The following is a 13028-nucleotide window of genomic DNA, read 5'->3' as shown; positions in this document are numbered from 1 at the left end:
CACACACACACACACACACACACACAGTCCTGAGTTGTGTAAACAAGAGAGACAGGTGAGAAGGCAGGTGCATTCAGTGGTATGTTTAATCAAACCAAGTCATAAGGAACGACCCAGGCATCTGAGGCCTCACAGATCAAATTCAGTTTCGAAGCACTTGAGTGTAAAAAATGGCTTTCAGATGATTGTTTGAATGTGCAATCAAGAGAAGGCTGGGATGGAGTGATGAATTGATGGAGGGATGAACAGATGAAGGGATGAACAGATGAATGAGGGAATGGATGGATGGATGGAATGATGCTTGTCCTAAACATACCTTGTCAGAGAGAAGAATAAATCGCGAACATTTAAATATAGATTTTTTTTATATACACATGGTCATACAAATAACTAGGAAAAAAAACAAACAAACAAAAAACAAACACTATTTTCTTTAAAAGGAAATAATCTGCTCAGTCATATTCCTAGTTAAATAGTACTTATCATACAAAAATGACTCATAATAATAAATAGATTCAGCATGTTTTCTTTTCTTTCACATACCAGTTTACAAACAATAAATTATAAATTCAGTGCCGTGTTTCCGGTGGTCTGAGCAGAAGAGAGAGAGAAAGAGAGATGCAGATAGAGAGAGACCACTGTGAGTTTAGGACAGCTACACTTGTGTGTGTGTGTGTGTGTGTGTGTGTGTGTGTGTGTGTGTGTGTGTGTGTGTGTGTGTGTGTGTGTGTGTGTGTGTGTGTGTGTGTGTGTGTGTGTGTGTGTGTGTGTGTGTGTGTGTGTGTGTATGTGAGGGTGTATGTGAATACAAGGGTGTGTGTGTGTGTGTGTGTGTGTGTGTGTGTGTGTGTGTGTGTGTGTGTGTGTGTGTGTGTGTGTGTGTGTATGTGAGGGTGTATGTGAATGCAAGGGTGTGTGTGTGTGTGTGTGTGTGTGAGTGGGACAGGTTTTGAATGGCAAACCTGCTCATGTCTTAACGTGGCTGAATGGTATTTGAACTGCCTGTACTCAGACGGACCCCAAGGCTGTGGTCTAGGTTGGGTTTGGACCACCTGTGGGTCTTTAAATAATTAAGGCTTCGTAATTCAAGGTGAGACTATACATCCCCAACACCCACCACCCTTCTTCACCAAAGACTCCTACACACACACACACACACACACACACACACACACACAGACCCACACACACACACACACACACACACACACACACACGCACGCACGCATGCACACACACATCGGGCAATAGTGGATGTCATGCCCTGCTTTTGCCACAGGAGGCTTATGTTTCTATCCACTGATCATAAAGGCAGGTGGTCTTTCTCAGCTTCTTTCTTAGTTCACAACAGAGGGCATTTCTCACACAAAACCAAAGAAACACCCCCATGTATAGCCACTGACAACTGCCTCAATCTGGACTTCAGATATGTGCATTCTTTGTTTTATTTTCTGTGTATGATCAGAGTAACATGTTTGTATCTCTAGTCCTGACACGCACCTATCTCTGCTGGGTTACTGTTTTTATTCTTACGACCTGTGCACACAGGGCTTTTGATTTCTTGTTTATAGCTAGGTGGCAGTAAGTGTGAATGTGTGAGGACAAGGCAGCTTAATATTGAGTCCCTGATTGTGTGTGTGTGTGTGTCCTTATGGTACGTGTTCTCTTTGATTACAGTCTTTAGCTTAAAATGTCTGTTTTGATGAAGCGAAGTTGAGTGATGGGAGGATGAAAGTGAATGTGTGTGGAATTGGAAAAAAGAGAAAAAGAGACAGAGAGAGAGAGCGAGAGAGAGACTGAAAAGTAATTGGACCTGTTTGACAGGGTAGGTTTTCCCTCATGCTGTGCTTGCGAGTTTTCAGGGCACACATTGTCAATTTAAGACAAGCCGACGGACATACATCGGCACCATGGAAACTGCATTACCAATGGTAGCACCCCAACGGGGTTCCCATGGCAACACATATGAAACTGCACCAAGTGTCCAAGAGAAAAAAAAAGTTGAAAAACAAAACAAAAACAAAAACAAAACACATATTCATTATGCACTCACTCACACACACACACTCTCTCTCTCTCACACACACACACACACACACACACACACAGACACATACACTTACACGCACATACATAAACTGGTATGGAACTGTATTGTACACACTGTCAGGCTTCTCCTCTCTCAAACACAGTCTCTGAGGAGGGAGAACGCACATATACTCTCTCTCTTACACACACACGCACACACACGCAAGCACACACACGCACGATGGCCCGGACCAGCCCCAGTTTCCATCCAGGAGAAGCAGCACTCTGGTCAGTCCTGCACCCTGGCTGTGGTTCAGCAGCTCAGGACTGCTTCTCGGTCCTGTGGTCCCTCACACACGCCCCTGCCTGTGATGGGCAGCAGACCACACACACACACACACACACACACACACACCCTGTCATAGTTCAAACCCTCGGTGCCCAGGGCAGTGGCTCAACCTCAAACACCACTAAACCTGCTATAAAAAAAAGACGCAGCGCTTCAAGTTTCGCTTTGAAGACGGACGGAGCGAAAACAGGAACATTTGAGGCCGTGCGAGAGAAAAGAGAAGGTTTGAAAAAAAAAAAAAACAGGGTGCAGTGTTTAGGGAGAGAGAGTGGCCTAGGAGATTACGAGGGGGGGGGGGGGCGGAAGAGGAGGGGCTTAAAGCAGTCAGTGGCATGCCTCCAAAAACTGTCGAGAGCATTCAGCTGCGGAAAAGCTCAAGTGGAAGACTGGGGGTCAACCGGGTGACCTTTGAGAGTCTGTGGCACCATCCAGGAAGAGGAGGAGCTGAGGAGGAGTGAGAGAGAGAAAAGATGAGAGCGCCAACGCCCTTCCCTCTCTCCTCCATTTTTTTCTCTCCGCCTCCAGCCAGTCAGGAGGGGGCTCCTCAGCACTTTTTCACCAGGCAGTGTTTGAAGGCCGAGGGCCGGGCGGAGAGGGGGCAGCCCTTGGCCAGTCGGCCCTGCGCGTCCTTGCACTGGACGGTACGGCTCTGCCAGCCTGTGTCGCACGTCCGCGAGCAGCTCATCCACGAGCCCGTCACCCACTGCGGCCCCGGCGGGGTGGTGGACACGGGCCGGGGAGGAGGCGCCGGAACCGGTGGCGCCGTCGGCATGGTCGCTGCCGCCGACGATGTCCCTGCTCCCGTGGACGCCCCTGACGACGACACCTCACCGCTGGATAGCGCTGACGACGGCAACGACGACGACGACGACGAGCCCGAGCCGCCGGGCATCAGCCGCGGCATGAAGAAGCTGTAGCGGATGTCCAGCGGCTTCTTGCTGTCGGTGGCGAGGATCTGCACGGTGACAGCGTCGCGCAGGGCCCCGGGGCCCATGCTGTGCAGCTCCTCGTCGCGCTGGCTCCAGCCGCTGTAGTTGAGCACGCTGCCGTTGAGCGGGATGACGGTCTCGCTGGTGGAGATCATGAACTTGCCGTTCAGCAGGTAGTCGCCGCCGGCACTGCCCCCGGGACGGCGCAGGGCCAGGTAGGCGGTGTAGCGGAGCTGGCCCTTGGGCTTGTGCTGGCGCACCTTAATGTGTGTGGAGCCCTCCGGGATCTTCACCACATCTGTGTAGCCCTTACTGTGGAGGGGCAATGGAGGAGGAAAGATTAAGACAGAGAGAGGAGTGAGGGAGGACATGTAGCAGACAGTGGGCACAAGTGGAAAAGACTTGATGGATATCAGATAATGTATATAAAGGGTGTGTGTATGCGTGTGTGTATGCGTGTGTGTGTGTGTGTGTGTGTGTGTGTGTGTGTGTGTGTGTATGTGTGTGTGTTTGAATGTGTTATCAGAGGATTTGTAAATGTATCAGAAAGATGATAGTGAGTAGATGTTGAGTAGAAGGGCAACTACCACCTGTTATGTTTTTGAAAATCCTGCATGATTATCCTCCTGTGTGTGTGTGTGTGTGTGTGTGTGTGTGTATGTGTGTGTGTGTGTATGTGTGTGTGTGTGTGTGTGTGTGTGTGTGTGTGTGTGTGTGTGTTTGAATGTGTTATCAGAGGATTTGTAAATGTATATCAGAAAAATTATAGTGGCCACAACGGAAAACTGCAGGGATGTTTTTGAGTAGAAGGGCAACTATACCACCTGTAATGTGTTGAAATCCTGCATGATTATCCTCCTGTGTGTGTGTGTGTGTGTGTGTGTGTGTGTGTGTGTGTGTGTGTGTGTGTGTGTGTGTGTGTGTGTGTGTTTGTGTGTGTGAGAGAGAGAGAGAGAGAGAGAGAGAGAGAGGGAGAGAGAGAGAGGGTTTACCTCTTCTTGGTGAAGTTGCCTACTACTTTTATGCAGCCTGTGCTGTCTCCACCACAGATGCCACATTTGTCATACTGGAGCTTGGACCCAATGATGCTGTCACAGCCTGTGCGTACACACTTCCCTTTCACACACACTGAGCCACTGTATGGTCTGCATTCCGTTCCATCAGTCACCTGTGTATGCACACACACACACACACACACACACACACACACACACATCAGCATTTTGCATTAAAAAACTTTTCGCTTGCAGTTGTGGACAAAACTACAAAACAAAAATATCCTGGATGACTGCATGACTATCATTTATCATCATTGTTTATCATTCCTACCCATTCTTAACTACTTCACTGGACTGAATCCATTCATTGAAGCTTTTTTCACAGCATAGACCTGCTTTTTTGTCAGTGCTCTGGGACCAATCAATTGGAGATGTGGCATGTAATTAACAGCACAGGCGCTGACCGAAAGAGCATTGATTACCCTCTGAGAGAACACCACGTAGTAGCCCGTGCCCTTGGCCCTGCAGGTCAGCTTGCACATGTCTTTGGGCAGGACGCCGGCGAACTTGGGCACCCACTCCACATATGTCTTCACGCCCTTGGGGTCCGTCTGGGGCCCGTTCCTCACCTCACACTGCTCCTGACGGAAACTCTTAACTGCGGAGGAGAGAGCGGGTGTGTTGTGGGCACTTCCAGAAAGCTATGCTAAGGCATGCTAATACTTGCACGATTTGTCTGCATAATTCATGTGTCTTGACTCATACATGTGTGTGTCTCTACCAACCCAAGCAACAGTTTTATTTATGAGTGTATGAATGCATGTGTGTGTGTGTGTGTGTGTGTGTGTGTGTGTGTGTGTGTGTGTGTGTGTGTGTGTGTGTGTGTGTGTGTGTGTGTGTGTGTGTGTGTGTGTGTGTGTGTGTGCGATACGTGGTTATGAGATATTATGCGTCTCTTGGGGTGTCACTCACTGTTGGGGGGGCAGGGCACCACATTGCAGGACCTGTAGATGGCTCTCTTGCCTGTGCAGAAGCGGCCATTGTTGCGGGGTGGGGGGTTGTTGCACAGGCGTTGGGCGAACTGCACCCCTCCTCCGCAGGAGCGAGAGCACGAGCCCCACTGACCCCATGAACTCCAGCTGCCGTGGTTGGAGGCCTGGGGAAGGGATAGAACGACGAGAAAGAGAGCGAGAGAGAGAGAGAGAGAGAGGGGGAGAGAGAGAGAGAGAGAGTAGAGAGAACAGAACAATGTATAGAAAAGCAATGCATAGAGAAAGAGAATAGAGACAGATGGAACAGGAGAGTGAGGAAAAAAAAGAGAAAAGAAAGAGAATAGTTCAAACACGTATACTTGCATGAAGGAACAACTCATCACACTCTTGTGACTAAAACATGATTATACCGCCATCCAAACTCAATAAACTTGATAAGGCCCTCAGAGGAGGAAACTCAATGCCCCAGTGAGCAGGCTCAACAGAGGGCCCTTGAGAATGGCTCCACTGCCTGACTGCCCACATGAAGTCTCATGTTCAAAGCCGGTGAGGTGACTGCCTCGACTCTCACTGGACACTGATAGTTACACAAAGAGGAGCTCACAGTGGGGACAGTTTACATTCATTGGTGTAAACCAAGTGATCACCATCACTTTACCGATGGAACAAAACTCAAGCTCTCGTCATTTCCCAGTGAAATCTGTAACTGTAGGTTGTATAGTTCTGGATGCATATCTTTTTGTGTTTTTTTTTGTTCTGTTTCATTTTTGCGTATATATGTATCCTGAGAGTATCCATGAGTGACACCAATACATTGGAACCAATAAGTAGGATAATCTTTCGACAAAAATACGCTGAAACGCCAACGCTACCATTTGTCTTAGACACATAAATAAACTCCATGGCGGAACTCTAATGCTGTGCACAACAAACACATTTTTCACGGAAATATTTGTGTGTGTGTGTGTGTGTGTGTGTGTGTGTGTGTGCGTGCGTTTGTGTGTGTGTGCGTGTTTGAGAGCTTTCCAGTCTGCCTATACAACAGTATGTCTTGAGTGTGTGTGTGTGTGTGTCTGTGTGTTTGTGTGAGCGTGCGCATGCATTTGTGTGTCTGCATTCTTGTTTGTGTTTGTGTGTGCCAGGCCATTAAAAGCCTGCACTGTCTCAAGTGAGTGAGTCTGTGCCAACCGACTGAAAAACACCATGCACACACTCTGTGAGCAGGTGCCAAAAGAAGAGAGAGAGAGAGAGAGAGAGAGAGAGAGAGAGAGAGAGAGAGAGAGAGAGGGAGAGAGAGAGAGAGAGAGAGAGAGAGAGAGGAGGAGTGCATAGCGTGGCATCTCATAAATTCATGTGACAAACAGACGTGCATTTACAAACACAAAAAAACAAACAGACACTTACGCGCACACACACACGCACACGCACACACACACACACACACAAAGAACACATTCTCTTTCCTGGAATAAACGAATCCTCACACACGCAATGACTTGTCAGACGGTGACAGAAATACTCGGCGGCCCATGCAGAAGAGCGAGGGCATTGTGGGTAAAAATTCCATGTTTGCTGCAGGATGAGTGTGTGTAGGAGAGGCAGAGAGAGTGGGAGAGGAAGAGAAAGAGAGAGAAAAAGAGAGAGAGAAAGAAAGAGAAGGGAGAGAAGAAGGGAGGAAGAGGGCCGGGGGGTTGGCAGATCTTTGGTGGGCAGTGCGTGCTGGCACTCGAGGGTATGGCCAGGGGCACAGTTTGGGTCTGGCCTGCTGTGTGCCTCTGTTATCCAACACATCCCACAGCTCTTCCCACGTTCCCCTCCCTCCCTCCCTCCCTCCCTCCCTCCCTCCCTCCCGCTCTCTCTCTCTCTTTGCTTCACTCTGTCTTTCTCCTATGGTCCACTCCTTCTACCCCTCCTTTTTGTGTTCCCCTCCATCTTTCCATCTCTCTTTGCATGCCATTCTCCCTTATGGACCTCTTGTAGGATTTTTCCAAGCCAGTTTGTATGTTTGTATGAATTTATCCAACAGGTCCACCTCCAATCCATTCATTGTGTTCTTTTACCCTTCTCCAACCACTTTATCCTTTGCATTACCTATAGAATATATATATGTTAAAACAACATGAGTGTATTACTATGGATATGTCTATCCAACGCATGTGTCTCTTGTCCCCCTGTCTTACTGAGTAGGGTCTCTTGTCCCACTGTCTTACCGAGTAGTGTCTCTTGTCCCCCTGTTTTACTGAGTAGTGTCTCTTGTCCCCCTGTCTTACTGAGTAGTGTCTCGTGACCCCCTGTCTAACTGAGTAGTGTCTGTTGTTCCCCTGTCTTACTGAGTAGTGTCTCTTGTCCCCCTGTCTTACCGAGTAGTGTCTCTTGTCCCCCTGTCTTACCGAGTAGTGTCTCTTGTACCCCTGTTTAGATGAGTAGTGTATCTTGTCCCCCTGTCTTACCGAGTAGTGTCTCTTGTCCCCCTGTCTTACCGAGTAGTGTCTCTTGTCCCCCTGTCTTACCGAGTAGTGTCTCGTGACCCCCTGTCTTACTGAGTAGTGTCTGTTGTTCCCCTGTCTTACTGAGTAGTGTCTCTTGTACCCCTGTTTAGATGAGTAGTGTATCTTGTCCCCCTGTCTAACCGAGTAGTGTCTCTTGTCCCCCTGTCTTACCGAGTAGTGTCTCTTGTACCCCTGTCTTACCGAGTAGTGTCTCTTGCGGGTCTTGTCCACACACTTGCCCTGCAGACAGATGCGGCCCTTGCCGCATGGGGTGCCCTCCACGGCCGGCAGCTTCTTGGTCAGGCACACCATCTGGCCCTTTCGGATGACAGCGCACCACAGGCGGTGGCACACGTCCATGCCAGGGCACACCGTGTACTCGGGGCCGAACGCCAGCCGGCACTGCCGCACCGCATCGTAGCTCTGCCCCGGCAACTCCTCTGGGCCCAACATGGGTGTCCGTGGAGAGTCCAACAGGCACTCAGCTATTGTATGAAGATAGATACATAGATGGATAGGTAGATAGATAGAGATATAGATAGATGGATAGATGGATAAATAGATAGATAGATAGATAGATAGATAGATAGATAGATAGAGGTTTTGAAAAGAAAAAAACAAAAAGAAATGGTTGAAAAAAAAAGATCCAGAATCAGAGAGAGCATAAATACATAATACATTTGCAGGTTAGCCAAGCATTCCATAGCCTTAACATTGTTGTAACCTGTAGGCCATAGGAGAACAGGGCACAGTCCACTCCTCCTACTCTGCATTCTAGCGCATGGGACAGAGCATGAGATGGACACGGAGCAGGAGAGGAACTTGTACAACGTAATGGAGAGGCTAAAATGGAGAATGAGGGGGCATGTAAATGGAAATGAGGGCAGGGACTAGTAGAAAGAGATGAAGATGGGGAAAAATAGAGAGAAACAGGAGAAAGAGTCAAGAAGAAATGGATATTCTCCTATTACACTCTTTTCCAGCTTTTACTGTTTTTTTTCCTATTCAGCTCCTTGGAGGAATTAGTGTGTTTGTGTGTCTTTGTATGCATACACGCGCAAATGATTTGTGAGGTCACTTGGCAACTCAATTAGTTTATTGGAAGGGGAAAACCAGGCAGTGTAACACACGTGCGGGTAATAAAATCGTAAAAAAAAATACTTCTCTGTTCTGTTTTCTCTCTCTCCTTCTCTACAGCCCTCTCTTCATCCTCTGCTTACTGGTCTTCTCTTCTTTCTTAAATGCTCCCTTCCTTTCCTCTCCTGAACTCCTTCCCTCCTTTCTCTCTATCGTTCATCTTTGCCTATTCTCTTATCTCCAGTCCACACACCTCTCCTGTTTCTTCTCTCCTTTTCACTCCTCACTTCTCTTCTCCTCTCCTCTTCTTGCTTTCTTTCTTTCCTACTTTCATTCATTCTTACTTAGGTGATTAAGTGTTTACTGGAGTTCCCTTCTTGAAAATCCCATTTGTTCTGGTCCAGAGGGACTGAGAATTCCCTTACAGAGACAGTTAAGAGTCTCTCAGTACAGAGAGTCCTAAAGTTCCAGAAGAGAAACCCTGCCCGAAACGTTAGATTCCTAGCCAACACTTCACCCACAGGACCAGACCTGCAGGGGTTCACAGAGGTGCACTGCACCCCTAAACTAGCAACTACATTGAACCATTTGCATAGGGTAGTTTCAAACGGCCTTACTGATTAAGTTCTGAATCCAGCCCCGGTCCCTGCATATTTTCCACCTGGCAATGGTACTCCCAACCACCATGTGTCCCTATCTCCTCTGTCTTCTCTCTTTCCTCTGGCACAGCTGGGTGGATTCAGACATCATGGGACGCCAAGACTTGGATGTCTCCTTCGAACTCTCCCACTTACCCTCCCCATCTTTAACTCTCTTCTGCTGAAGAGGCGGTTAGAACTCGCTGAAGCTATATTTCTCTTTTATACGACATTATTTGCATTGCTTTAGCAAAACCAGCGGCACCAGTGGGTCTTGCTGCTCATGATTAGCAACATGACAGGCTTCCTCATCAGGGCCTTGCTAATAATATGAAATGTCATGATGAAGCTTATTTTAGTTCGAGCTCAATCATCCGGCTCCTCTCTCACTCACCGTTGCCGTCATCGAAGAAGTCGGTGATGGTGGCGGAGGTGCAGCGGCTCCAAGGTTTGGAGGCGTCGATGGAGGTGAGGATGGACGACATGAGCCTCTTGTCCTCCAACGAGCCGAAGCGCTCCTCGCAGAACTTAGAGTCATCATGAGACAGGCCTAAAAGGTGCCCTGCATACACACACACACACACACACACACACAAACACACACACACACACACACACACACACACACACACACACACACACACACACACACACACACACCGACACACATACACCAAAGAAAATCAATATGGAGTTACAATAGTCAACAATCGGAGCCATACAGATATGTGTGCGTGTGTGTGTGTGTGTGTGTGTGTGTGTGTTTGTGACAGAGTGTGAATACTCACCTATCTCATGAGCGACTGTAAAGGCAGCGTGTAGGCCGTCGTCTTCTATCACAGCACAGCTCCGCTCTGGCGTACAAATAGTGCCAACGTCTGCCATTCCCAGAGTATCACAGGAGTGGTGCCCACACAGATCCTGCCACACACACACACACACACACACACACACACACATTAGTCTCATGAGGAATGTAATCACAGACTGAGCAAACCATTCTCATTTTCACTCTTGTTCCATACACACACACACACACACCCACACCCACACCCACACCACACACACACACACACACACACACACACACACACACACACACACACACACACACACGCACACGCCTAGAGCCACACACAAACATGGTTTCACCAGAGGGCACACAATTACATAATGAGCTAAGTCTCTCAGGAACATGGAAACAGCTTGTGACATGCTTTTGTGGACTTGGCACTAACACACACACGTGTACAGACACTCACAACATACATAAACTTATATGTGTGTGTAGGAGTGTGTGTGTGTGTGTGTGTATGGTGAGTGTTTTCGGTGTTGGTGTGTGTTGGTAGGTATTGATCAGTGGTCTGTCTCCCACATAGATCAATCAGGTTGAGCTTCCAGGCTTATGCTCTTATCTAAATTAATCAATCAGACTGCGTGTGTGTGTGTGTGTCTGTGTGTGTGTGTGCATGTGCATGTGTGCCTGTGCCTGTGTGTGTGTGTGTGTGTGTGTGTGTGTCTGTGTGGGTGTGTTTGTATGTGCATGTGTGCCTGTCCATAAGAACACACATGCTCCACAATGCTCTTTTTGCACATTGTCTCTCATGTCGACACGCACACATACTCACGCACACACACAGACACACAAACAGACACACACGCTCTGGAAAACAAACAAACACACACTCAGACACCCCTGGGCTTGGAGGGATTCCTACTGCCAAAGTGTTGTTGACAGACGCGCTGTGTGAGCGGCTTTGGGTGTGTTTTTACACTTGCTGCTGCGCATTGGGAACAGGCTGCCCTCTGTCTAGTGCATGTAGGAACACACACACACACGCACACACACACACACACACACGCACACACACACGCATACACACACACACACACCAGCACCACCTGCCTCACTGCACTCCGAACCCACATAAGAGCCGCTGGCACTTAAAGTCCAATCTCTGGAGGGACAAGAAGGATTTCAGGGAGAAGCATTAGTGTGTGTGTGTGTGTGTGTGTGTGTGTGTGTGTGTGTGTGTGTGTGTGTGTGTGTGTGTGTGTGTGTGTGTGTGTGTGTGTGCGTGCGTGCGTGCGTGCGTGCGTGTTTGCTTGTTTGGAGGAGTAAATACACAGTAAATACTGTTACTGCATCACTCAGACACAGGTAATGCAATTTTATGTAGTGATTCACAGTACGGCGAGACGAGCACAGAGTCATGGATGGGCCTCCGGGCGGGAGATACAGACACATGCTGAGGAATGGACAGACAGCGGGAACAGAGCTGGAGACGTTACCAAGCAACCCTTGGCGACAGTCAAATTTCTGTCACTCAGACTGGGGCTGGAAAAAAGATGAATGAGCGAGCTTTCCAAAACTCAGCAAACCATGGAGGCTTCATTCATTTGTGTTTGTTTGTTTGGTTTTCGTTTCTTCCTTTGGTTTGTTTTGGAGTTCCTGTCAGACACAGCAGGTAAAAATTCCAGTGTGTCTTAATTGCATTTAACAGCATTCTCTATGTAAGCACCATGTATACAGATAAGTATATTATATATACATAGTATATTATAAATGTAATGTATATAAAGTTTTTGCTTTAAATGATCTTGCTTAGCAAAGCAGTTACATTTTGACCTCTTCAAGAGTTCATGTGTGTGGTGCATTTAACTGGGAGACCAGAGCACATAAGACCAGAAGCAGACTGGGATTGTTCCTGGATACATTAGGGTTGGATGAAACTAAATATAACACCATTGTAGTGGATTATCTTATTGTGCGGTATAAGCATATGTTTATGTCTGTGTGTGTGTGTTAGAGAGAGGGAGAGTGTGTGTGAGAGAGATACAGAGAGAGAGAGAGAGAGAGAGAGAGAAAGAGAGAGAAACGGAAGGAGGGAGGTGGGGAGAGAAATACAGTAATCTGCTGCTCTGGACAGAGACGTTAGTTGTCTTTAGCAGGGCGTATGCCACAACTCAGCACTCTCACATTGTGCCCTCCAAAACACACACACACACACACACACACACACACACACACACACACACACACACACACACACAGAGGTCTGCTTTCACACTCTCTCACGCCCTGAAGTGGAGTGTTTTTCTGCCTGCCTTCCTGGAGAGGCCTCCATTCTTCCCTCTGGCCCTTCCCTGTCTATCTCTCCTTCTATTGCCCTCCTCTGTCCTCTCCAACTCTCTCTCACTCCCTCACTCTCTCTTTTTGCCTCTCTTCTCTCTCTCTCTCTCTGTCTCTATCTCTCTCTCCCTCTCTCCAGCTCTCTATCTCACTCCCTCGCTCTCTCTCTTTGCCTCTCTTCTCTCAGGTCACTCTCTCTCTCTCTGTCTCCCTCTCTCTCCCTCTATCCAGCTCTCTCTCAGTCCCTCTCTCTCTCTCTCTTTGCCTCTCTTCTCTCCTGTCGCTCTCTCTCTCTGTCTCTCTCTCTCTCCCTCTCTCCAGCTCTCTCTCACTCCCTCTCTCTCTCTCTTCTCTCCTGTCGCTCTCTCTCTTTCTGTCTTGCTCTCTCTCTCACT

At 48.1% G+C, this 13028-nt stretch overlaps 1 protein-coding gene across 1 annotated transcript in view; it reads right to left on the bottom strand.

Moving 5' to 3' along the window:
- Positions 1–2905: 2905 nt before the first annotated feature.
- adamts5 (ADAM metallopeptidase with thrombospondin type 1 motif, 5 (aggrecanase-2)) overlaps positions 2906–13028 on the bottom strand; it is a gene marked incomplete at its 5' end in the record, with an annotated part of 16272 nt that continues 6149 nt past the window's right edge. The window contains 7 exons of the mRNA XM_080851378.1: positions 2906–3618; positions 4299–4474; positions 4787–4962; positions 5277–5460; positions 7987–8270; positions 9895–10062; positions 10289–10421. Of these exons, the coding sequence (XP_080707504.1) occupies positions 2922–3618; positions 4299–4474; positions 4787–4962; positions 5277–5460; positions 7987–8270; positions 9895–10062; positions 10289–10421 (1818 nt within the window). The 3' untranslated portion in view covers positions 2906–2921. The remainder of the gene's footprint in view (positions 3619–4298; positions 4475–4786; positions 4963–5276; positions 5461–7986; positions 8271–9894; positions 10063–10288; positions 10422–13028) is intronic.

This window comes from Sprattus sprattus (genome assembly GCF_963457725.1).
Source record: "Sprattus sprattus genome assembly, chromosome: 14".
Classification (NCBI taxonomy): Eukaryota; Metazoa; Chordata; class Actinopteri; order Clupeiformes; family Clupeidae; genus Sprattus; species Sprattus sprattus.
The sequence above is the reverse complement of the archived record's forward strand: the minus strand, read 5'-3'. Positions and strand labels throughout refer to the sequence as shown.